This window comes from Panthera leo, chromosome B3 (genome assembly GCF_018350215.1).
Source record: "Panthera leo isolate Ple1 chromosome B3, P.leo_Ple1_pat1.1, whole genome shotgun sequence".
NCBI lineage: Eukaryota > Metazoa > Chordata > Mammalia > Carnivora > Felidae > Panthera > Panthera leo.
The window spans coordinates 61988042-62014447 of record NC_056684.1 but is presented as its reverse complement, the minus strand read 5'-3'; the positions used below and the strand labels follow the sequence as shown (position 1 = coordinate 62014447).

Sequence of the window (26406 nt, the reverse complement as noted above, 5' to 3'; positions counted from 1 at the left end):
AGGTGTTTCTTCACAGTTAACGTTAGCAAAATTCATTCAAAATAGTAATTAACAATGACCTTCTTCTTTACTTATTAACTCGCAACTAAACACCTTCAAAACTGTATTTTGTTAAAATTTCTGTACTAAAACGTAGAAAAACTGAACTACACAAACATTGAAAAGTTAAAAATTCCTTAATTTTTATTCCTGGGATTACTACCCAATTTACAGGGCAATATACCTCAGGTAACAAAAAGAAAAAGAAAAAGCTACAACAGATAGAAGACCTCAGGAATGTACATGTAATTGACACTACATTGCATTCATCAATAGCTGCACTTTTTGCCAACTGTGGCTATGACAGTCCTGAACAAGAAGGGGTTCCTGTTTAAGCTGCAGGAACTTTTCTGACTATGCAGCATCGTTCCTTCTGTGGCAAATTTTTACAGTTCCCCTAATGCACTTGGGACGACTGTCTCAAAGTAACCTGTCAGCGTTCCTGACAACACCTTGCTCGCTCTCCTGCTAAGAACTGTAGCCCTTTTCTTCTGAAAATTTTTAGAACCTTCTGCTACCATATCCACCACTTCCACCACCAGATCCATAACCACCACCATAGGGACTGCCCGAGCTTCTTCCACCAAAACTGCCCCCTTTCATGGGTCCTCAGCTTGGTTGCTGTTGTCCACTATAATTTCCAAAATCATTATAGTTCCCACGACCACCATAGTTACCACCTCCAAAATTTCCTCCTTCATCATAACCATCATATCCTCCACCATCACCGCCATACCCACCGCCTTGGTTTCCATATCCTGGCCCACCACCACCATAGCCTCCTCTGCTACTTTAACCAGGACCACCACCACAGTTGCCACCATCACCTCCAAATCCATTATATCCACCATCACCTCCTCCATATCTACCTCTGCTGCCACCACCTCCACCGTAGCCTCCTCTTCCACCAAAGTTTCCTCCACGACCCATAAAGTTGCCAGATCCACCTCCACGACCTCTTTGTGATCCAGCAGACTGCACTTCTTGTTTGGAAAGGGCCTTTTCCACTTCACAATTACGCCCATTAATAGTGATGGTATTTCTGAACAATTTTATCAACTGTATCATGATCATCAAAAGGTACAAAAGCAAATCCTCTCTTTTTTCCACTCTGCCTGTCCTCCATAACTTCTATGGTTTCCATCTTGCCATACTTTTCAAAGCAGTCTCTCCAATTGTATTCTTCTGTATCTTCTTTAATACCACCAACGAAATTTTTCTTCATAGTTAGATGGGCACCAGGCTTTGCAGAATCCTCTCCAGAAACAGCTCTCTTTGGTTCCACTACACGTCCATCACCCTTGTGTGGTCGAGCACACATGGCTGCATCCACCTCTTCACTCAAGAGTAAGTCACAAAACCAAAACCCCTGGAATGGTTTGTTTGGGGGTCTCTCATCACCACACAATCTGTGTGTCCCATTTTTCAAAACGTTCTTATAAACTATCATTTGTAGTTTCAAAGCTCAAACCACCAATAAACAGTTTTCTCAACTCCTCTTGTTCCTTTAGATCATGGCCCTCCTCCTGGCAGTGGCAGCGACAGCTGGAGTCGGGCTGAGGGCAACCGGGTGGCAGTTTTACCTCCATCCTGAGACCAGACTCGTCTCTTCCAACTCGAGTTCAACACAGGATCTTGTTTATATATTTCTTTTTAGGTCTCACAGTAGTTGCCTTTACAATGTTGAGTTTCTGTTTCCAGTGTATCGATTTCAACCACCATACACTGCGTAAAGAGAGCTATAGATAAAGGCCAATAGATGAGTCTTTAATGATGAAAAACTTTGGGGCTCTAAGATGACAGAGTGGGGGAGGTATTTGAGGACTGGAGCCCAGGAAAATAGCCTGAAAAAGCCCAGACTTTAGAGGAAGACTGCCAGATGTGAGTTCAAACTCAGTTTTTTGCCCTGCATTGGTTTTATAACCCTCACATTTCACAACCTCTTTGAGTCTATTTTCTCATCTGCAACATGGGGCTTTGGGGGAGGAATAAATGAGTTGATAGATGTAAACATGATGTCCAAAACAGAGTCCCTTCTCAGTAAACATCCATTCCCTTCCTTTGCCTTGTCACTCTCCCTGCCTTCCTGGTGAGGCTCCAGGCTTCACGTCTGCCAAAGGGTGGCCCAGGGATTTCTTCACAGTGGCTTCCCTCCTGAGCCTCTTTGGAAGAGGGTGGAAATGAGTGGTAGGGAGGCCTCTAATATGCAGCCTGTAGACTCAGCTGTTACTTTGATGACCTGTTACACATAACAATGGCAAGCATTATTATGATAGTTCCTCCATCCTCTCTTCTTGAAGAGTTTGGGAGCCCTTTCAGGAAAAGGAACCAGATCAGAAGACTCAATGAGTTTTGTTCATTAACCTAGTCACTTAATAAGAAAGATTTTATGAGCTCATCTAGCAGGCCAAGTGTTATGCTCAGTACTGGAGATTGGTGATCCAAAGAAACACAGTCCCTGCCTTCATGGAACTTAACAGTTTAGAGTAAAAATAAACAAATATTCATCAACTAATCAAACAAATATAAAGTTGCAACTGTATTTAGTTATCTGGAAAAGAAGGTAAAAGGTGCTATATTGAGGGTGTGACCTAGCAAGTGGTAACAGTTTGAACTGAGTTCTTAAGGATGAATAGGAGTTAACTAGGCACAGGGACCAGCAGGAATGGATCTGGCAGAAGGTAGGGCAAATGCAAAGGTTCTGTGGCAGGAGGGAGATGTTGAGTACAAGGACTAAAAGGCCAATGGGGCTAGAACAGAGAGAGGAGGGAGGAAATCGTGAGTCATGAGGCAGAGTGGGTAGAGGTATCTATACAGGGCTCTGTAATCCACATTAAGGAATTTTGTCTCTATCCTAAGAGTACTGGAAGTCACAACAAAATCTTATGTAATAGTGGTGGGGTAGGCTGACATGTTCAAATTTAAATTTCCAAAAGACAGAGAATCAGAGAGTGCAAAAAGCCTGAAGGAGATCAGTTAGGCCACTGCTGTAGGGCTTAACTGGAGGAGGTAGTGTTGTTGGTAGTGAAAAGGGTATAAAGGGACAGATTGGAAAGCTATTTAGGGGATCCTAGTTAATAGAACTTGGTGATAGATTGGGGACACAAAATATGCAAACTTCATAGACACCTACACTGCGACACAGACGGGTTCATGCATGGAGCCTCTGTGAGCCTATTTCCTCATCTGTAAACTGGAGGTTGTGGAGATTTTGCAAGAGCATGCGGCATGGCTCCTGTGAGGCTCAATGGCATACAAATGAGTTATGCCCATTATTTATGTGTAAGGCTCCTTACTGACATTCTTCCGTTTTTGCATTCACACACAGCTCACTGCCCTAGGAGCATCACCATTCATCAGTTTGCCTGAGATAAGGGAATCATGCCCCAAGATAACATGGAAAGAAAAAACCACAAGGACAGCAGGGCCACATCAGGGTGGGTAAACAAAGAGGGTGCTGCCCTGGGCAGAGGTGAGGGTGTCTGCCTTTCTCCCCTGGCCTGCCCTAAATCCAGTGGGGGGTATAAAATGGGCAACAGGAAGATATCATCAGAACTATGCTCTTCTTGGAGCTCCTGAGTGGCTCAGTCAGTTAAGCAGCTGACTTGGTTTTGGCTCAGGTCACGATTTCATGGTTCCTAGGATTGAGCCCTATGTTGGGCTATGTGTTGAGAGAACGGAGAGTGCTTGGGATTCTGTCTCTTCCCCTCTCTCTGCCTGTCCCCCACACTCACTCTCTGCCTCCTCAAAATAAATAAACTTAAAAAACAAAAAGAACTAGGCTGTTTTTAAATGTCTCTTCTCTTCCTCCTCTTATTAAACATTTTTATTTATAGGGGGACCTGGCTGCTTAGTCAGTATAACACATGACTCTTGATCTCAGGGTCATGAATTCGAGTCCCATGCTGGGTGTAGAGATTACTTAACTAAAAAAAAAAATTATTATGGAAGAAAAGCATGTTCATTTTAGAAACGTTTCTAAATTTTCTTTTCTTTTCTTTTTTTTTTTAGATTTTATTTTTAAATAACCCCTACACCTAACATTGGGCTCGAACTCACAACACTGAGATTGAGAGTCGCATGGTCCTCTGACTGAGCCAGCCAAGTGCCCCAACATTTCCAAATTTTCTAAAACATTAAAAACTCCTCACAATCCCACCATATAAAACCATGACTGCTAACTTCTGGCAAACTTTGAAAGTTTGACATTCTGGCAAACTTCTTCTAGTCTTTTTTCTGTGCATATGTAACATAGTTAAGAAAATACTAATATGGCACAAAAACAGACACATAGACCAATGGAATAGAATAGAAACCCCAGAACTAGACCCACAAACGTATGGCCAACTCATTTTTGACAAAGCGGGAAAGAACATCCAATGGAAAAAAGACAGTCTCTTTAACAAATGGTGCTGGGAGAACTGGACAGCAACATGCAGAAGGTTGAAACTAGACCACTTTCTCACACCATTCACAAAAATAAACTCAAAATTGATAAAGGACCTGAATGTGAGACAGGAAACCATCAAAACCTTAGAGGAGAAAGCAGGAAAAGACCTCTCTGACCTCAGCCGTAGCAATCTCTTACTCGACACATCCCCAAAGGCAAGGGAATTAAAAGCAAAAGTGAATTACTGGAACCTTATGAAGATAAAAAGCTTCTGCACAGCAAAGGAAACAACCAATAAAACTAAAAGGCAACCAACGGAATGGGAAAAGATATTTGCAAATGACATATCGGACAAAGGGCTAGTATCCAAAATCTATAAAGAGCTCACCAAACTCCACACCCGAAAAACAAATAACCCAGTGAAGAAATGGGCAGAAAACATGAATAGACACTTCTCTAAAGAAGACATCCGGATGGCCAACAGGCACATGAAGAGATGTTCAACGTCGCTCCTTATCAGGGAAATACAAATCAAAACCACACTAGATATCACCTCATGCCAGTCAGAGTGGCCAAAATGAACAAATCAGGAGACTATAGATGCTGGAGAGGATGTGGAGAAACGGGAACCCTCTTGCACTGTTGGTGGGAATGCAAATTGGTGCAGCCGCTCTGGAAAGCAGTGTGGAGGTTCCTCAGAAAATTAAAAATAGACCTACCCTCTGACCCAGCAATAGCACTGCTAGGAATTTACCCAAGGGATACAGGAGTACTGATGCATAGGGGCACTTGTACCCCAATGTTTATAGCAGCACTCTCAACAATAGCCAAATTATGGAAAGAGCCTAAATGTCCATCAACTGATGAATGGATAAAGAAATTGTGGTTTATATACACAATGGAATACTACATGGCAATGAGAAAGAATGAAATATGGCCTTTTGTAGCAACATGGATGGAACTGGAGAGTGTGATGCTAAGTGAAATAAGCCATACAGAGAAAGACAGATACCATATGGTTTCACTCTTATGTGGATCCTGAGAAACTTAACAGAAACCCATGGAGGAGGGGAAGGAAAAAAAAAAAAAAAGAGGTTAGAGTGGGAGAGAGCCAAAGCATAAGAGACTGTTAAAAACTGAGAACAAACTGAGGGTTGATGGGGGGTGGGAGGGAGGGGAGGGTGGGTGATGGGTATTGAGGAGGGCACCTTTTGGGATGAGCACTGGGTGTTGTATGGAAACCAATTTGACAATAAATTTCATATATTAAATAAATAAATAAATAAATAAATAAATAAATAAATAAATAAAAAAATAAAAGAAAATACTAATATACAATATATAATTATTTGGGAAACTTTAAAAACTATTATTATTATTCAAGAAATATGTTTAAAGATGACATGTTCATTGTAGAAAATTTTTAAATATAGATAAAGAAGAAAAGTATAAATGATCTGTTTGGTATGTTTATTTTTCCTTTTTCATAGAGCTTTGCTTGTTTTGGATTTCCATGAAATTAGATCATTTTGTAACATATGCAAGCCATTTTATAATTTTATATCTTTTGAATACTTTTATTAAGTAGTTTTGTACATATCTTTTTTTAATCTGCAGAGTTTTTCAAAATTTGGGCCATAAAAAAAATTGTAGACGATGACTCAAAGTAAGAAATTCATTTAATATCATAATGCATACATATATAAACATGAAATGAAAATTTTCTTTTTATTATTATTATTTTTTTAATTTACATCCAAGTTAGTTAACATATAGTGTAATAATGATTTCAGGAATAGAATTTAGTGATTCATCACTTACAAATAACACTCAATGCTCATTCCCACAAGTGTCCTCCTTAATGCTACTTGCCTATTTAGCCCACCCCCCCACTCACAACCCCTCCAGCAATCCTCTGTTCGTTCTCTGTATTTATTTATTTATTTTTTAATGTTTATTTATTTTTGAGACAGAGAGAGACAGAGCATGAACGGGGGAGGGGCAGAGAGAGAGGGAGACACAGAATCGGAAGCAGGCTCCAGGCTCCGAGCCATCAGCCCAGAGCCCGATGCGGGGCTCGAACTCACGGACCGCGAGATCGTGACCTGAGCTGAAGTCGGACGCTTAACCGACTGAGCCACCCAGGCGCCCCTGGTTCTCTGTATTTAAGAGTCTCTTATGGTTTGTCCCCCTCCCTGTTTTTATATTATTGCTTCCCTTCCCTTTATGTTCATCTGTTTTGTATCTTAAGTTCCACATGAGTGAAGTCATATGATATTTGTCTTTCTCTGATTTATTTCACTTAGCGTAATACCCACTAGTTCCATCCACATAGCTGTAAATGGCAAAATTTCATTCTTTTTGATTGCCGAGTAATACTCCCTTGTATATATATGCCTATATATATGCCACATCTTCTTTATCCATTCATTCATCAATGGACATTTGGGCTCTTCCCATACTTTGGCTACCACTGATTGTGCTGCTATAAACATTGGGGTGCATGTGCCCCATAAAAACAGCATTCCTGTATCCTTTGGATAAGTACCTAGTAGTGCAATTGCTGGGTCATAGGGTAGTTTTATTTTAAATTTTTGAGGAACTGCCATACTGTTTTCCAGAGTGGCTGCACCAGTTTGCATTCCCACCAACGATGCAAAAGAGATCCTCTTTCTCCCCATCCTCGCCAACATCTGTTGTTGCCTGAGTTGTTAATGTTAGCCATTCTGACAGGCGTAAGGTGGTATCTCCTTGTGGTTTTGATTTGTATTTCCCTGATGGTGAGCGATGTTGAGCATTTTTTCATGTGTCTGTTAGCCATCTGGATGTCTTCTTTGGAGAAGTGTCTATTCATGTCTTCTGCCCATTTCTTCACTGGACGATTTGTTTTTAGGGTGTTGAGTTTGATAAGTTCTTGATAGATTTTGGATACTAACCCTTTATCTGATATTTCATGTGCAAATATCTTCTCCCATTCTGTAGGTTGTCTTTTAGTTTTGTTGATTGTTTCCTTCACTGTGAAGATTTTTATGTTGATTAGGTCCCAATAGTTCATTTTTGCTTTTGTTTCCCTTCCCTCTGGAGACATGTCAAGTAAGAAGTTGCTGCAGCTGAGGTCAGGGAGGTTGTTGCCTGTTTTCTCCTCCAGGATTTTTGATGGCTTCCTGTCTTCGGTTTAGGTCTTTTGTCCATTTTGAGTTTATTTTTGTGTATGTTGTAAGAAAGTGGTCCAGGTTCATTCTTCTGCAGGTCACTGTCCAGTTTTCCCAACACCATTTGCTGAAGAGACGGTCTTTTTTCCATTGGATATTCTTTCCTGCTTTGTCAAAGATTAGTTGGCCATACATTTGTGGGTCCATTTCTGGGTTTTCTATTCTGTTCTATTGAACTATGTGTCTGTTTTTGTGCCAGTACAATACTGTCTTGATGATTACAGCTTTGTAATAGAGCTTGAAGTTCGGAATTATGATGCCTCCAGCTTTGGTTTTCTTTTTCAGGATTGCTTTGCTATTCACGGTCTTTTCCAGTTCCATGCAAATTTTAGGATTCTTTGTTCTAGCTCTGTGAAGAATTCTGGTGTTATTTTGATAGGGATTGCTGAAATGAAAATTTTCTTATGAAGAAAAACTTACCTTTATTTTGATATTTTTAACTCTATTTCATTTTATTTTTTCAAATGCTAACAGCAAGTCAGTTTGTTTTCAAGACTCACTATGGGGCGCCTGGGTGGCTCAGTCAGTTGAGTGTCCGACTTTGGCTCAGGTCATGATCTCACAGTCTGTAAGTTCAAGCCCCGCATCGGGCTCTATGCTGACGGCTCAGAGCCTGGAGCCTGCTTCGGATTCTGTGTCTCCCTCTCTCTCTGCCCCTTCCCCGCTCATGCTCTGTCTCTCTCTGTCTCAAAAATAAATAAAAACATTAAAAAAAAAAAAAGACTCACTAATGGATTCCAACCTCTTCTATTAGCAACAATTCCATGATACAGTTACTCAATCCCCTATCATTAGATATATGGATTGCTACCAGTTTTTTGCCATTATAAATAGTACTGTTCTGAACATCCCTGTAACTATTCCTTTGTTAGCATTCCATGATTTTTCTTTTCCCTTAAGAGAAATTTCTAGAGGTGGGGCTACAAGGGTGTGTAAAATTTTAGGGGAGTTTGACATTTATGGTCATATTAGCTCTCCAAAAAGTTGTACCAAAGAAACTGTTTATAGTTTGATATCCTATTTTTTTCTGTTAACAAATACGTTAGTCATATAAAGCTGCATAACAAATTATCCCAAAATTTTACAGCTTAAAACATTAAGTATTTATTTATTTTATTTTATTTTTTAAATTTTTTAATGTTTTTTAATTTATTTTTGAGACAGAGACAGAGCATGAACGGGGGAGGGTCAGAGAGAGAGGGAGACACAGAATCTGAAACAGGCTCCAGGCTCTGAGCTGTCAGCACAGAGCCCGACGCGGGGCTCGAACTCATGGACCGTGAGATCATGACCTGAGCTGAAGTCGGACGCTCAACCGACTGAGCCACCCAGGCACCCCAAAACATTAAGTTTTATTATATCACTGTTTCAGCAGGCGGCTTGGCTGGCTCCTCTGGGTAAGGGATTCTCAGAAGGCTGCAAGTCAGGTGCTGGCAAGGGCTGTTGCTCAGAGACATTAATCCCTTGCCACAAGGACCTCTCTAGAGGACTCCTCGCCACATGGCAGCTACCTTCCGCTAGAGCCAGGGCATGAGAGGAAGGTGGTAGGCAAGCAAGGTAGAAGTCACAGTCTTTTTGTACCCTAATCTAGGAAGTGACATGCCATGACTTTTGCTGTTTTCTATTCATCAGAAGTCAGTTACTAGGCCCAGCCACCCTCAAGGGGAAAACATGACACAGGGCATGAAAATCAGAAGGGCTAGACAACTGGTGGCAATTTAGAAGTCACCTACCACACTGGAATACCGTGTGGGCATTTTTGCATTAGTATAATTCTTTTTAAATGCCCCTTTAAGAGGCGCCTGGGTGCCTCAGTCGGTTAAGCATCTAACTCTGGCTCAGGTCATGATCTCACGGTTCGTGAGTTCAAGCCCCGCATCAGGCTCTGTGCTGACAGCTCAGAGCCTGGAGCCTGCTTTGGATTCTGTGTCTACCTCTCTCTCTGCACACCCACCCCACCAGCTTGTGCTCTGTCTCTATCTCTCAGAAATGAATAAACATTAAAAAAAATTAAAATGCCTCTTTAAGGCTGTAGTAATATCCAAGAAGATCTGTCTCCCTTAAATAAAGATTGAACCAATCACAGTGGCCTCACCCTGAAAAGTATTGCATCACTTTCCCCAAAATTCCTTACCAAAAATTATTGGTTCTACATTATCAAGAGAATTCATGGGCTTTGACTTAGATAATTAAAATGGAAATTTATTTCTAAAATTTATTGTTTATTCGTTCCTGGGTTTTGTCACCACAAAATAAATAAAATAAAATAAAATGTATTGTTTATGATCATTAAATAATTAAAACTAAAATTTAATCTGTAAATATATTATCCTTCCATTTCAGTTATTATTGCCACATAACAAACCACCCCAAAATACAAAGACATAAAACAAACACAGCCATTTATTTACTCCCAGTTCTGCATCTTGGGCAGGGCTTGGCAGGCACAGCCAGTCTCTGAGGGGAGCTGGACTGAGGCTAAGGATAGAAGATGGCTTCACACAGCTACTCACCTGGGGTGGCTTCAAGATAGCTGTACTTCTCTCTCTCTTCCTTCATTGTCTCACATCCTCCAGGGGCTTGCTCTCTTCAGGTGGTCTCTCGCTCCTGCAGGGGAGTCAAGCTTCTTTGTGTCACAACTGGTTCTAAGAGGGAAAAATGCAAGCCATGTGGCTACAGCCCGGAAGTCACAGGGTACCACTTCTGCATGTCCTGTTGGTCAAAGCAAGTTACAGATTCAAAGGGAAGGGAACACAGATGCCACCTCTTGGTGGGAGGAACAGTGTGCATATACGGGAAGGTGAAGTAGGGTCTACCACCTTTGCTGGCCATCATTGTAGACGACCCACCACACCTACTGATTAGAAACAACCAGATCACCATCTGAGACAAGGTAGTCAGCGTTCCTTTTCTAGCAGTGGTGTTAAGGACTGAATATTCTCACCAAAGCACCCAATCCTAAGAGTAATGGTTGGTACCGGTGATATGGCACATAAGAATGAAGTCAGTAGCATAAACCCAGGCCTACTCTTCTCCAAGCTCACAGAGGGAGGGTGAGCCACATGGTCTAACAAAAGAGCTAACTTACCCAGACAGCTCCTCTTGGGCCTGCAATAAACAATTAGAAAACCATATCATCTGGAAATGCTTTGCAGGAAGGCATGGCAGAATCATGGAAAGGGCATAAGGTTGGCAGTCAGGAGACCTTAAGTCTGCATGTGGCCCTCTGCTACACATTAGCTCTGTGTCTCTGAACAAATCAAGGACAAGTCTCTGAGCTCAGTTTCCTATATGTAAGAGGAACACCTTTAGCTAAGCCCCTCAGCAGGTTTAACACTCTTTGCTTCTCTACAAAGCGTACTTTATGAATCCATCCAGGGGACAGCTGGCTCTGTGTACACTGCCAGAGAGGCTATGGGGAGGGGGGGTGGCGGTCACTAAGGGTCTAAACGGGTAAAGGGCAGATGAAGGCAAGGCTGGAGGAGGCAACCTCACGCAGCGTGCAAGGTGGCCTGGAGTTCATCTGGAAGCTGGCACAGAGCTCAGAGCAAGGACAGCAATGGCAGTAGACAGAAGGGATAGGTGTGACCCAATACCAGGGAAGACTGTCAGTACCCAGGAGCCAGCTAGATGTTTGCAGGGAAAGCCCAAGGAAAGGCAGAGGGCAAAGATAACTCCAAAGTGGCAGGGACAATGAGACCAGGAGAGAAAGGGGAGAGAAGAGCAATGTGGCACTAAATATGATGAATGTGGAGACTGTCAGGATATATTTCTGGTCTTCATTGTGGAAACTCACTAAAGGGAACTTGGAAGATAACTTAAAAACTAGAAAGAAGAAAATGTTACCCCATATTCCCGCCATTCAAATGCCATTGCTTTCACCACTTGGGTGGACTATCTTAGTCTTTTTTCCTCTCATGCGTAGTTTTTCTTCTCAGTATGTAGGAAGCAGTATAAAGTAGTAGGAAAAGTGTAGTTTTTGATGGCAGAGAGACTTGGAATAAAATTCTAGCTCTGTTACTTTTGGGCACTCATGGTATCAAATGTTTTATCTGCATTAACTCATTTAATCTTCATAATAACCTATGAGGCCCCACTTCATACACAAGGAGACCAAGGCACAGAGAGGCTAAATAACTTGCCAAAGGCCACACAGATAGTAAGTGGTAGGTGAGAGTTAAACCCAGAAGCCTGAGTCTAAAGTCCACATACTCAAGCCCTATCCAGCTCTGCCTCCCACTCTTCACTGTGAGCTCAATGGAGTTAGTGAACTTCTCTGCAAAGTGGAAACTATTCTCAGAGTAGCTGTGAGCATTAGCAATTATGTCAAGTTGTGCCAGCATCTTAACTAAAGGGGGCTGCCCACCACTTGAAAATGAGTTTTTGTTTCTGGCGAGCTAAATCTGTGGGCAGGGTGGAAGGTCCAGCTGAAGTCAGAGTTGCGAGTGTAGTAAAGCCCAGGGTTTAGGCGCTAAAGCAATGGAATTGGTCTGCCTAGACTCTGATCCTCCCTCTGCTACCTGCTACATTACCTGTCTGAGCCTGTCCGTTCACCTGTAAAATGGGGATAAAAATAGTACCTACTTTCTTGGTTTGTTTTCAGTATATAGGGCAACGTGTGGGAAGTACTTAAAAACAGCATTTGGGCATTGTCAGTGCTTGAGAAATACAGGTTTTTGTAATGGTGTAGATGGATGTAATGATAAACCTATGGTTAAGTCACGTCACCATAAGGTCATAGACTCCTGTGTTAGGATTCTTGTATGTATAAGGTATTGGGGGAGGCAGAAATCTGCTCACAACAAAACCCTTTCTCCCCAGTAACTGCACAATCTTTTGCTGCATTCTCAGCATAACATCATTGTCCTGTGTCCACCAGTGTGCGAGGGGCAATGAGAAAAAAAGCAGAAAATCCAGAGGAGGGGGACAGACCCCAGATTCCCACCCCTAACACTCATAATGTAGGCAGTTGAGGAGTGTTGCAGGTCATCCAGGAAAATGATCAAAGGGTGGCTACAGGACCTAGTAGGTAAAGCTGCTCTACATGAGAAATTAGGAAGAACGTTCTCACTGGGCGGGATTTGTTAGATCATCATGAAAAGGTGTGGAATCTCTTTTTGGGGAGAACATTAACAAGGCCAATCTTGCTCTGTAAGAATGGTCTTTAAGAGGAGTTCTTCACTCATGGTTTCAAGGAACCCACAGATCTGTGAAGGTCATTATCTCAATTACTTTGGTGAGCTGGAGCTTCTAGCTTCCAAGGATGGCATTCTACTGGAAGAGGACGACCAGCTCTTGACCAGAAGCACCCTCTTAGTGGGAGAGAAGAGGGACCCTGTACTCCAGGGAAGGAGGCGGCAGACCAATGAGAGCTAACAGGGACTCAGCTCTGACAGAGACCTGAATGTAAACCTCAGTACAAGGAAGGGCCTCAAACAAAATGGAACCACTGCAGGTCTAGCAGGGAAACCTGGAAGGAGGAAATTGCCTCAACTGCTCACTCTGGCAGAAAGGAGGGCTTCCCGGAGCTGGCAAGGGCGGTGACCCTGGAACAGGCATCCGGGATTCCAATTACCAAAGGTGCAGCCCCACATCTTCTGGGATCTCTTCCCGCCACGAGATGAAAATGATTTCCCGAGGGCTGTCGACGGCGGCAAGATCGTTTGCCGTTGGCGTCGGGCTTTGCCCCATTTCTCCTCCCCCAGCTCTTTCTCAAGCGCCTCAGGCCAGGAGCTGGGAATGCTGGCCCCGACCGGAAAAGGAGGCAGGAGTGCTGGACCCCCGAATGGACGACTCTGCTGCGGCGTCCAGGCCAGAGAACCGGCTGCACTTCTGGGGTGCGGGGCCCTGCCGTGAGGCTGGCCTCGGCGGAGCCTACGTAGAGCAGCGTCGAGGGGCGCCGCCCGGGGCCGGGACCCAGAGACGGTGCCGGGAGCAGTCCGCGGGGAAGGGGTCCGGAGACATGGGGTGGCGGTGGCGGAGCGCGGCGGGGCAGGGCGGGCAGGTGGCGGCGCAACGGCAGTAGGCGGGGCCGGCGGCGCTGGGGTTAATGTCCGCCCCGCCCCGGCCGCACTGACTCAGTTTCACCAGAAACCCGGGGAGGAAGTGGCCGAGCCTCAGCGCACCCGGCACCGGGGCGGAAGCGGGGGCCCGAGCCGCGCAGGAAGCCGGGACCGGAACCTCGGCAGAGGCAGCCCCACCCCACTCACCTGCGCAGGTAACCCGGGCCCCGGAGCGCGAGGCGGGGACGGAGCGGGCTCGGAGCATGTGTGGCCCTTTGTTCTGCGCTGCTGCGTGTGCCCGGGTACGTGAGCTCCTTAGCCGTCCATCTGGGGGTCCGAGAGCGGCCGGGTCACCGGAGTGGGAGTGGGAGGGCTGAGCCCGCGTACCCTTCCTCACTCCCGGGGCCTGGGGTGCTCCCCAGCCCTCTTCTCGACTTCCTCCTGGCCTGCCCGCCTCCCTGGAAGTCTCCGGCTGATCCGGTGTGTCTCCTCCTCCGTCTCCTCCCCTCTTTCAGGTCTCAAGCACCCTCGGAGCCCAGAGGGCCGCACAGTGAAGGTGACCCCCGTGGGGAGGAGGGCAACGGCCCCGGGAAGGATGATGGCCCGTGCCCGCCTCTCCCAGGCCAGCGTCCCAGCAGTCACCGTGTGGCTCCTGTGCGCCCTCGATCTCTTGGGCACCGAGGCCGGGCCGCCGCCCGCGCCCCCCGGCCTGCCCGCGGGAGGCGCCTGTCTGGACCGCTTTACCGCCGGGGTGCCTGCCTTCGTGCTCGACACCGAGGCCTCGGTCGGCAACGGGGCCACCTTCCTGGGCTCCCCGACCGTGCGCCGCGGCTGGGACTGCGTGCGCGCCTGCTGCACCACCCAGAACTGCAACCTGGCGCTGGTGGAGCTGCAGCCCGACGGCGGGGAGGACGCCATTGCCGCTTGCTTCCTAATGAACTGCCTCTACGAGCAGAACTTCGTGTGCAAGTTCGCACCCAGGGAGGGCTTCATCAACTACCTCACGCGGGAGGTTTACCGCTCCTACCGCGAGCTTCGGACCCAGGGCTTTGGAGGTAAGTACGAGGGGACCCGGTTGGATGGATGTGGGGAGACTCAGAAAAGGGACTGGTAATGGAGTCCTGGGGGAAGCGAGCATCAGAAAGAGTGAGGAGGACAGTCCCATTCAGCCCTGACTCCTCCTTGGAAGTGGGCAGTATAAACAGTAAACACAGGACAGGCTACTAGAGTGGGGAGGGGTGACATCCTAAAATCCAGACTCTGGCTCCCTAATTCAGGATGTTGAGTGGGCTGGTGCTCTGGGATGTGTGTTTGGGAGAGAGGAGGCAGCTCCTCCGGATTCCCGGATTCCCGATTGCTGGCCCTCATATGCTAAGTCAGGGAGTGAGTCCTCTGGAGGCCACCTGGTGACTAGCTAGACACCCCTGGCCAAGCACTGTGCTAGGTGCCTTGAGGCCCTGTCAAGTGAGCCCAGGGAAGGATAGTCTGCTTCTCTACTGCTGGGCTTGGGACTGGTTAGCATCTCTCTGCACCCCCTCTTCCCACCTATTGGCCTTTTGGTGGTATGGGGACGACTCCAAGACCCCAGATGCTAAAGAACAAGCCCAGTCTGAGGTTGACCCAAAAGAGGAAGGGGTGGTGTTGTGGGCACAGTAGCCAGAGGCTCTGGGTGGGGGTGAGCAGGGTTGCTGAGTGAGTCAGCCCACTGGTATGTATACCTGGTAGGGGAGGGATGTCAGCTGTCCAGGCAGGTGTGTGTGTACGCGGGTGAGCCAGGCAGGGCTCTCCCAGCTTAGGATGTGATAGCCAAGCTACAAGGTCTGCTCACCTTGTTTACTTCCACGGATAAGGGCAAAGTGGGGGCTCCTCCTCCTCCTCCTTGCTGGGACTGAGCAGTCAGCTGGGATTGGGGCCCCTCCAGAGACCTTCGTTCCCCATTTTCTCTGTCTGATGTTCTGGCCAGGTGGGGCTCCAGGGCAGGGATGGGTCACAACTGATAACCTCTGTTAGCACTTTATAGTTTACTGATTGCTGTGCCACTTAGACTCTGACTTAGGCCTCATGATAACCACTTCTGAAAAGGGTGCTATTAGTTGTCATCCCACTTTTTAGATTAGGAAACCGACTCCCATGTTAAATAATTTGCCCAGCATTGAGGAGGGCACCTGTTGGGATGAGCACTGGGTGTTGTATGGAAACCAATTTGACAATAAATTAATTAAAAAATAATAATAATAATTTGCCCAGGATAGCACTGCCCATAAATCAGAGACGTGGGACTCAATCCAGGCAGGATCTCCAAAAGTTCTATGCTGATTTTCACACAAGACCACGTTTTTGGTAGAAACCTAGCACTCTGACCCATGATAGCCCAGCAGATAATAGAACCAGAGACTGGGAGCTCAGGGGCCAGGACTGGGCTGGTACTCAATCTGGGGGTGGTCTCAATTCTGGAAAGAGGAAAAGGGACTTTCCAGCTTTTTCCTGGGCCAAACTCTCTCTCACGTTAGGGACCCACTCTTCTCCCCCTCCTTCTTCCAGTAGCTCTCTTGGGTCTCTGAGGAGAGGTGGGATGGGGATTCTGGGTGGGGGAGGGGGGAGAATAGGCACCATCTCTGGGGCAGGCTGGGCCACCTGAGTCCCACTGGGCCAGGGCCTGAGCCTGTTCCACAAGGAAGTAGCAGAGAGTGTAGGTGGTGATGACTCTAATTGACCTGAGCTGCTTGTGCCTTCCTGATCTGACAGAGAGTCCATGGGAGTTCTACTCCAGGGCCAGCACCTGAAACTCTGGGGTCTGGTCGGGGAGATGAGGTGGATGGGGCCACAGGGTCTTGCGACCAGCCTTCCTCATTTGGAAATGCCCCTACCCTGGCTGGCTTGTTTGGCACAACACAGGGTGGAGTGGGGATTTCCTGGGTTATTTAGGGAGCTGGGTAGGACATGAACTGAGTGCGAGCTCCAGGCCATTTTAAGGGTGCTGCAGTGCTTTGGGGGTTGGGGGGAGCTGTTTGGTATCAAGGAGTCTGTTCTCAGCTGAGCCTGGCTAGAGGTTGGAGATGGGAAAGAGCAGGATAAAGTCATCTTGGAGGCTAGGGTGGACCAAGGCAGGCAAGGTGGGCACCTAGGTGTTCAGGGCATTTAAACCTTTGATTCATTTGATTCACTCATTGGGTATAGAAATCAGGGTGGGTTGGCTTGTTCCCCTTTCCCTGTTTGTGGCCAATCTAGTCTAGATTCTGTGGCCTCCCGAATACCCTGCTCCTTCCTTCTCTCCCCTTACTTGCCCTCCCCCTCTTTCTGTTGGAAGAGTGGCTTAGGAGGTGGAGTCTGTTTCCTGGAGATGTCCTGAGGCCTGGCAGCTGGGGAAGGGCTTCCTTTATTGCCACTCTGGCCCTTTGCTCTCTTGAGGGTGGGAAGTAGGGAGTGGTAGGGTGGGGCATCTGCCCCTTGCTCCTGGGGCCTGGGGCTGGGTAGATGTTGCTGGTTTGGCCCAAGGTGCATCACTCTGCTGTCCACTTCCACCCTGGGGGCTGGTGGGGCTAGCCTATCTGCCAGGTAGGTAGACTCCCAAGTAGTCTTGTCTTTGGCTGATTACTTTCTGAAAAACGCAAGGAGAGAGGCATGGGCGCCCCCCAGCTCACTGCCCCCATGGCTTTGTCTCTCAGAGGTCACCTCAGGACCTGCCCCTATTGGACCCTCTACTGAATGCCAGCCAAGCCCCCTAGGTACAGTTCGTCCCAGACAGGCACTTTTCTTTCCTGCTCTTCCGGTTTTATTTCCTCTCAACCCCTGCAACCCAGGTCCTCCTTTTCTCCTCCTTCTAGGCCTCTGCACCTGCATCTGACATGTTTGTGGAAGCTCTCTCCTCCCATCCCTTTGCCGTCACTGTTTGTCCTGGTCTTCGCCCGTTGGGTCTCCCCACCCCTCTGCGAGTCCCCCAGTGGCTCGCTTTCTCTGCCTCATCAAAGAGGAATCTCTGTGACTCAGCCTCCTACCAGCTGCTTTTATCTCTTACCTTCTCTTCTTTCAACTCACTTACACTTGATATAACCTTCTGTAGAGCCTCGGTGGAGGACAGTTTGGCAATGTCCATCAAAACTGTAAATGGGGGCGCCTGGCTGGCTCAGTCGGGGGATCATGCAACTCTTGATATCGGTGTTGAGTTCAGGCTCCACATTGGGTGAAGAGATTACTTAAATAAATAAATAAATAAATAAATAAATAAATAAATAAATACTAAAAAAAAAAAATACAAACTTGTAAATGCACATAATCCTCAACACAGTTCCACTCGTAGGAATTCATCTTGTGGCTATACTTATATGTGTGTAAACCCACTTACCAGCCAGTTACTCGTTGTAGCACTGTTTATAACAGCAAAGAATTGGAAACAATCTCAATGTCTGTCAACACATCCTATAATTGTATATGGCAGTGCTGTTTTAATAATAATAGTAGTAATAATAATAATAATAATAATAATAAGCCCTGAGGCAATATGGTTTGGTTTTTAGTAGGGAAGGAAGAAGAAAAGAAAGAATCTAAGTCAAGAGGAGACTGGTTCACTGGTTAAATAAGTTGTAAGTTATGATGCATTCACATGAGTACTGTGCAACCAAGAAAGGGGGAAACTCCATGTTGCTATGGAAGGATTTCCAAAATACATTGTGAGAAAAACAGGAAGAAGAACTTGCATTCTTATAAATTCAATACTGTCTCTTGATAGTCACACATGCACATATAAAATAGAATGGTTGCCTCTAGTGAGAGGACCCTGGGAGGTTAAGGGGAAAAGGTTAAGAAAGGACAAGACTTAATACTACTCTTTTGTACTTGTTTCGGGGGGGGGGGGGCAGTAGTAAGGTTTTTGGTTTTATTTATTTTTAACTTTTTTTTTCTTTTTTTAATTTTCAGAGAGAGATAGAGAGTGGGGAGGGGCAGAGAGAGAGAGGGAGACAGAGAATCCCAAGCAGGCTCCACGCCATCAGCATGGAGCCCAGCGTGGAGCTCAAACTCATGAGCCATGAGATCATGGCCTGAACTGAGGTCAGACACTTAACCAGTTGAGCCACCTAGGTGCCTCAAGATTTTATTTAAAGAAAAAATTAAAAAATAATAAAAATAAAAAAAATAAAGAAAAAAAAATTTTAATGTCTATTTATTTTTGAGAGAGACAGAGTATGAGCAGGAGAGGGGCAGAGAGAGGGAGACACAGAATGGGAAGCAGGCAGGCTCCGAGCTGTCAGCACAGAGCCCAACACGGGGCTTGAACTCACGGAACGCGGGATCATGACCTGAGCCGAAGTCGGCTGCTTAACCGACTGAGCCACCCAGGTGCCCCTCAAGATTTTATTTTTTAAGTAATTCTACACCCAACCAAACTTACAACCCCGAAATCAAGTCTCATGCTCCACCAACTGAGCCGTACGGGTGCCCCAAGTCTTTTGTACTTTTTGAATTTTATATAATATATATGTATTACCTAAGTCAAAAACAACCCTAAGATAATGAAAAGCAATCAAAATCACTCCTCTAAGTAGGTGAGTGGACTGCAGCATGGTGTTTTATAAAGACCATGAGCTATGGAGTCAGATAGACCAGAGTTCAGATCCCTGCTCTGCTGTTCAGAAAATGAGTGACCCTGGGCAGGTTATTTAACCTCTCTAATGTCAATTTTTTCATCTGGAGAGGGGCAAGAATGCAGCTGTGATAGGATGGTTAGGAAGGTAGGTGATGGAGATTCATGGTCAGTAAACTTTCTATAAAGGTTCAAATAGGAAATATCTTACACTTTGTGGCCCATATAGTCTCTGTTCCAGCTGCTCAGCTCTCCTGTTGTAAGGTGAAAGCAGCTGTCAACAATATGTAAATGAGTAGATGAAGCTGTATTCCAATTTATGAACACAAAAATTTGAATTTTAGGTACTTTGCTATGTCACAAAATAAACTATTGGCAGCTTTGTTAATAAAGACAACTCCATACCTGTCTCCAGCTCTGGCCTGTCAGAAGTCCCCATGCACACTTCCACTGCCTGCTGGTTACTTCCTCAGTGGTCTTCCCTGCTCAAGTTCAACTTCTCTATAATTGAACTCTAGGTTCCCTCTAGATCTGGTTTCCCTTTTCTCTGTGCCCTACTCTTCTCAGTTCCCAATGCCTGTCAGACACGGAAAGCTTCTCACATCCTCCCTTCCATTCCTTTAGCTACCCCTTTAATTCAGACGACTCCCTTCACATATTCTGAACTGTGGCTCTGATCCACTCACCGGCCTCCTCTCTCCTTAGACGTTATTCCAAACAGAGGGATAGATAGCTGCTGCCCTGTGCTCAGGAGTGCCCCTGCTGCCTGGGCCCTTGGCCCCTCCCTATAGACTCCTGAACCTCGATCATACATCTAGGAGGTCAATGTCTGGTGCAGCTGTGGTCTCTAGAACTCTGTGCCACTGCTCATGGCCATGTCTGTCCCCTTCCTGTACCACTAGTTGTTAAATATTTAAATATATTTCTGCTGTGTCCACATGCTCTGGCCCTGCATTGAGGGCCCTTTATGGTCTGTCTCACCCAGGCTGGTCTCTTCAATGTCTGCCAGACTGGCCATGCAAATTCCCAACTCCTTGCTTTGGCTCATGTTTCCTGCTGTTATCAACAACACTGCACGCTTCTCTACAACCAACCAAATAAAAACAAAAACAAAAGAATTAAAAAATCCTTTCTCGCAGTGCCGGGGTGGCTCAGTCAGTTAAGTATCTGACTTCAGCTAAGGTCATGATCTCGTGGTTCCTGAGTTCGAGCCCTGCATTGGGCTCTCTGCTGTCAGCACAGAGCCTGCTTCAGATCCTCTGTCCCCCCTTCCTGCCCACCCCCCCCCACCCCCTCACTGCTCACCCTATCTCTGTCTCTCTCAAAACTAAATACACATTAAAAAATAATAAAATTGGGGCACCTGGGTGGCTCAGTCAGTTAAGCATCTGACTTCGGCTCAGGTCATGATCTCACAGTTCATGAGTTCGAGCCCCATGTTGGGCTGTCCACTCTCAGCGCAGAGCCTGCTTCAGATCCTCTGCCTCACTCTCTCTTAAAAATAAACTTTTAAAATAATAATAATAATAATAATAAAATTAATTTTTAAAAAGGTTAAAAAAAAAAGTCCTTTCTCCCTTCTCAAGAAAGCCTTCCCTATTCCTCTGACTTGCTGTGACCTCTCCCTTCTCTGTATGCCCACTTCCTTGTCTTGTACACACACCACATATTGCTTCATCTTGTTGGGTCTCTTCTCCCAAGTTGCTTCCTGGTGTTGGGTCTTATCTGCCTGGAATCCCCTCCAACGCAGTGTGTAATTTCCTATGGCTGCTGAAACAAATTACTACAAACTGGGTGATTCAAAACAACAGAAATTTACTGTCTTACAGTTCTGGAGGCCAAAAGTCCAAAATCCAGGTGTTGCCAGGGCCATACTCCCTCTGAAGACCCTAAGGGAGAATCCTTCCTTGCCCTTTCCAGCTCCTGGTGGCGCCAGGCAGTCAGTCCTTGGCTTGTGGCTACATCACACTCCAGTTTCTGCCTGTCTTCACTTGGCCTTCCTTCTTTCTGTTTTCTCCTCTTCTGTCTTTTATAAAGACAATATATCATTGGATGGGGCCTACCCAACTAATCCAGAATGATCTCATAGGGAGATGCTTAGCTTCATTACTTCTGCTAACACTCTTTTTACAGTTAAGGTCACATTCAAAAATTCTGGAGATTAGACACAACCATATTTTCTGGGTCTACCCATTTCAACCTGCCACAGACAGGAATTCTGCTTTGTGCTTATTTCTCTCCAGTCCCTAACTTGAGACCGGAGGAAGCCTCAGGCACAGGCATTGTCAGGTTGAGGGAGGGTGTGATTCCCTCAAGACCCCTTATAATGGGAGGCAGAGTCTGTCTGAGGTGGCAGAGGCACCCTCCTCCTGTGGCTACATACTCTAGGACACCAAGTCTTGCCACGTTGCTGCCCAGGGACTCTGTGCTTACGGTTCTACCAGGATGGGCTTCTCAGCAGCAATCCAGAAGAGCAGAATGAGGGGTAATAGTGTTAATTACACATTTACTTATTTGGCTTTTCAAAAATAGTGTTACTTTAATTTTTAAAAGCAATTAGCACAAGTACTTGCGTATTATAGAAAATGGGGGAGGGGACACCTAGGTGGCTCAGCCAATTAAGTGTCTGACTCTTGATCTCAGCATCCTGAGTCCAAGCCCCATGTTGGGCTCTGCACTGGGTATGAAGCCTACTTAAAATAAAATAAAATAAATAGGGACACCAGGGTGGCTCAGTCAGTTAAGAGTCCGACTCTTGATTTCGACTCAGGTCATGAGCCCGAGTCATGGTTCATGGGATGAAGCCCCAATTCAGGCTCTTGCACTGACAGCAAGGAGTCTGCTTGGGATGCTCTCTGCCCCTCCCCCATGCGTGTGTGTGCACTCTCACTGTCTCTCCAAATAAGTAAACTTAAATAAATAAAAAGAAAATGAGAATAAGCTCCTCTCCTGTATATATTTTTCCCCTAAATGGGATCAAATGACACATGCTGTTCAGAACTTTTCTTCAAAAGTAGGTTTTACAACATTAAAAATATCTTCAGTGTAACAAAGACTATCTAAATAGAGAGCAAGATGATGATTTAGTTGTGAGCTCTTGCCTGTACCCCATGCAGGCTGCTGAGTCCTAGGTTGGTTTAGGTGTGGCCCGTATTGCTCCCCACTTCAGGAGAGCTCTGGCCCATTCAGTGAGAATTGATCTTACCTTACCTTCCCCTTCAGGGTCCCGGATCCCCAAGACCTGGGCAGGCATAGACTTGAAGGTGCAGCCCCAGGAACCGCTGGTGCTGAAGGGTGTGGAGAACACAGATTGGTCCCTACTGCAGGGTGACACAGATGTCAGAGTAGAGGTGAGACACTAGGCTGGCTCCCTGACCCCCACCTCAGCTCTCCAGGGTTCCCTTTCCAGGACCATTGGCCAGCCTGAGGTTCCAGATGGTTGGGGTGGATAGAAGCTGAGGATACATTTAATACCAAGTTCCTCTGCTTTCCCTATGGAGGTGGGGGTGTGGCTGGGAGGACTGGGACAGCTGAGGGACATCGGGGGGTCCCAGCCTGATGGCTACTCCTGTGTATAGAAGAATGAGGCGGACCAGGTGAAGCTGTGGGGACTCAAGGAAGGCACCTACCTGTTCCAGCTGACAGTGGCCGACTCAGACCAGCCAGAGAGCACGGCCAATGTCACAGTTACTGTGTTGTCTGCCAAGCAGACAGAAGGTAAGGGAGGGGACAGGGAGGCAGTACCTGGAGCCGGCCCCCTCTGATGATGGGGCCCCACAGGGCCCCCTCACAAGCTTTCCTCCCCTCCCCCAGAATATTGCCTTGCATCCAACAAGGTGGGCCGCTGCCGCGGTTCCTTCCCCCGCTGGTACTACGACCCCACGGAAAAGATTTGCAAGAGTTTCATTTATGGAGGTTGCTTGGGCAATAAGAACAACTACCTTCGGGAAGAAGAGTGCAAGCTAGCCTGCCGGGATGTGCAAGGTGGGCCTTTACCAGGTAGCTTGGGGACCCTGACTTTCCCCCAGGGTATGTGGTCTCTCCATCGTCAGGACAGTGGGCTTGGGAGTCCTGCATTCCCAGCCCCCACCCCCCTACCCCCAATCAGCTCATCCCTGCTGGGACCTGGCCCTGACTCCTCTCACTTGTCTGTTTTCTCTCTCCCAGGCCCCTCAATGGACAGGCACCATCCAGGTGGGCTTTGCTCCTTTCTCTCTTCCCCTCACCCCTGCCAGGTCATGTCTTTGCCCCTGTCTGAACTCCTTTGCCCAACCCATTCCTGCCCTCGTAGGATATGGAAGGACCACAGGCACCCCACCCACTACAACCCAGCACACTATCAGGAACTCCCCAGTTTGTGTGTAGGAGGGTTCGGGTGGGGGGTGCTAGAAGGGGAGCAGGGGACATGTCACAATGCTCTGCTGGGGTAGAGAAGGCCAGGTAGATGATGGATTCTGGTACTTGGTGACCTCTGCTGGAGCCTGACCTCACCCTCAACACCATCCCGCCCCACCCAGTGTGCTCTGGCACCTGTCACCCCACCGAGTTCCGCTGCAGCAATGGCTGCTGCATCGACCGCTTCCTGGAGTGTGACGACACTCCCGACTGCCCCGACGCCTCTGATGAGGCCACCTGTGAAAAATGTGAGGCCTGGGAGAGGGAGGGGCGGTGGGCAACGGAGGGGGAGGGCCTGGCCATTCATCCTGCACCCCTGCAAGACCCTTGTTTGGCCTGGGCCTCTGATCTTTCATCTTTGCAGACACCAGTGGCTTCGAGGAGCTCCAGAACATCCATTTCCCCAGTGACAAAGGTGAGGTCCTCCTCAGGTACCCTGGGTCAGGAGAGAGGCTGGCACTGCCATCCTTATTCACCCCTCCAGGATGCCAAAGGGGCCTGCTGTGTGTGCCAGGTTGCGGGTAGAAACCTGGCGGGCTCCTAGGCTCTCTTCGGCCTCACGCTTCTCATGCATCTGTCCTCCTCTTACCACCATGCCCGCATATCACTGAGGTGTTCTTTACTTACCACTTTTCCTATAAATCAAATACATTTCTACCTTAATGTGTTAAAGGAAGTTTCACATCAGTAGCGTACATGGGAAGCCACTGTTACTTGCTACAGATTGATATTAACTATTACCATAACTATAATAAAACAACATTAATTAATTTCCACTAGACATTTGCCTGCCAGGTTCAGACCCTGAGCCTTCTTTGTTAAAAAGATAGACCATCCAGTGCTGGAGAGGAAACCGAGATCTTGACACAATCGGAAAAGCTGAAAGAAAATTGAAAAAAACGGTTACATGAGTCCATGTGGGGTATTTCTGTGCCTAAGACTGTTGTCCAGGATATGTGTGTTTCTGGGGCCCCGGAGGCCCTCACTGACTCTCAGCCTTCCTCAGCATGAGGTTGGTCAGGAGGTGGAGCCTGGTGGATGGTGGCAGGGTGGCCCCCCATGGACTCACTCATCCTTTGGCCCATTCCTTACCCCCCAGGGCACTGCGTGGACCTGCCAGACACAGGCCTCTGCCTGGAGAACATCCCACGCTGGTACTACAACCCCTTAAGTGAACGCTGTGCCCGCTTCACCTATGGTGGTTGTTATGGCAACAAGAACAATTTTGAGGAGGAGCAGCAATGTCTCGAGTCCTGTCGTGGCATCTCCAGTGAGCTGGGCAGTGGGGGAGGGGACGGAACATGGGGAGGGGAAAGGCTGAGCTAGAGCACTCAGCGCATCAGCAGAGTGCTGCAATGGGGGTGGGGGAGGATGGCAGTGGGCCGTCTGGGGCACCGAGGAGCAACTGAGTCTCAGAGCCTTTAGTACTGATTTGTCTCTCTCCTCATTATTTTGTAGAGAAGGATGTTTTTGATCTGCAGCAGGAAAACCCCAGTCCTAATGTAGGTAAGCCCCGTCTGCCCTCTCACCAGTGAGTAGGTATCATCTCAAGGATCAACTCCATGTGATCCCCTAAACCTGTGTTCAGAAGGATCCTGAGGTTGGCTCAAGGGACCGAGAGCTACAGTCAGTAGTGATACCTGCCATGGGCAGAGGAGGGAGGCACCGGAAAGCGCGTGTCCTATGTTTGCCGTCAGAGTCCCAGGCCTTTCCTTGAGCTCCTAATGGAGCCCAGCTGCTCGTACGCTGGAGGTCTTTCCACACCTGGCATCCATTTGACTTGGTCCCCTCTGCACAGAGTGGGAGGTTGGGCATCAGAGCTGAGCAGGCCCCGGGAGCTTCTCCATTAGGCCTCTTTTTCCCCCCAGGCTCCGTGGAGGTGGCCATTGCAGTACTCCTGGCCACCTGCATCGTGGTGGTGGTCACCATACTGGGTTACTGCTTCTTCAAGAACCAGAGAAAGGGCTTCCACAGACACCACCACCACCACCACCACTGCCACCCCCAACCCCCTACCCCTGCCAGCTCCACAGTCTCGACCACAGAGGACACGGAGCACCTGGTCTATAACCACACAACCCGGCCCCTCTGAGCCTGGGGCTACCTTGGCCTTTCACTCTAGAACTCTCGCAGACGCTTTCCAGCTCTCACCTGGCCCTGCTTCCTTTTTGCCAAGATGGAAGCCTGAGCTGGGGAAGACTTTGGGGCCAGACCGCTCTAGCCTGTTTCCCAGGCCCACTCCTGAGGCCAGGCTCCAGCCCCTCTGGGATATGTCTCAGCTAAGCTTAGGCCTCTGGTTCCTGAGAAAGCTCCAGGGCCTGGGAGGAGCAGAAAACCTTTGAACCCAGAGTCCCACACACAGATGGACCTGTCTGCCTGGGATTTCAAAGAAGTTGGAGTTTTGTTTCCTGTTCAAAGCTGCAATGTCAGAAGCTGGAGGTCCCAGCCCTGCCCTTCAGACCTGGCCCTGTCACTATGCACAGTTGAGGGCTGGGGGGTAGGACCTCCCTGTATATTTTGTGCTGTATAGAGTTCCTTTTTGTTTATTTAATGCCATGGGGATGGGTGAGAGGAGTGGGAAGGGGCTGCCTCTTCCCTGCCCCGAAGAGTGCACCCTGCAGAGCCTGATGCTCTGTATCCTCCCCACATGCCCCAGGGCTCTCAGGCATCACACCCCACCCATCCCCCTGCCCTCCACAGGCCCCAGTCCACCCACAGTGTAATAAAATAGTTGGTTCTGTGAGGCTGCTACCTCTGCTCTGTGGGCCAAGAGAAGGACAGGGCTGCTGG

At 47.5% G+C, this 26406-nt stretch overlaps 2 protein-coding genes and 1 pseudogene across 3 annotated transcripts in view; 1 reads left to right on the top strand and 2 right to left on the bottom strand.

The window, feature by feature from the left end:
- The window catches only part of PPP1R14D (protein phosphatase 1 regulatory inhibitor subunit 14D), a 27896-nt gene extending 13960 nt beyond the window's left edge, over positions 1–13936 (bottom strand). The window contains exons 1-2 of one of the 2 annotated variants that reach the window (XM_042942385.1): positions 13851–13936; positions 10155–10286 (exon numbers count right to left, since the gene is read on the bottom strand). The gene's annotated coding sequence lies outside the window, so the exon portion shown is untranslated. Of the gene's footprint in view, positions 1–10154; positions 10287–13142; positions 13352–13850 lie in introns of those variants that run through there. The other variant, XM_042942386.1, reaches the window with a different exon arrangement.
- On the bottom strand, positions 506–1647 carry LOC122222176 (annotated as a pseudogene).
- Positions 12826–26359, top strand: SPINT1 (serine peptidase inhibitor, Kunitz type 1). The gene is made up of 13 exons (XM_042943128.1): positions 12826–12978; positions 13347–13452; positions 13499–13945; positions 14159–14698; positions 22444–22571; positions 22800–22938; positions 23035–23205; positions 23389–23415; positions 23739–23864; positions 23981–24031; positions 24716–24886; positions 25075–25122; positions 25485–26359. The coding sequence occupies exons 1-13, from the start codon at positions 12826–12828 to the stop codon at positions 25706–25708; spliced, it is 2331 nt and encodes a 776-aa protein (XP_042799062.1). The 3' UTR covers positions 25709–26359.
- Positions 26360–26406: the final 47 nt, after the last annotated feature.

Excerpts from the sequence above, each read along its gene's own strand:
- SPINT1 (XM_042943128.1), top strand. The coding sequence starts at position 12,826 with ATGGTTTCAAGGAACCCACAGATCTGTGAAGGTCATTATCTCAATTAC. Across the intron at positions 23,206-23,388 it reads AGCCTGCCGGGATGTGCAAG|GCCCCTCAATGGACAGGCAC; the intron begins GTGGGCCTTTAC and ends TCTCTCTCCCAG. Across the intron at positions 25,123-25,484 it reads AAACCCCAGTCCTAATGTAG|GCTCCGTGGAGGTGGCCATT; the intron begins GTAAGCCCCGTC and ends TTTTCCCCCCAG.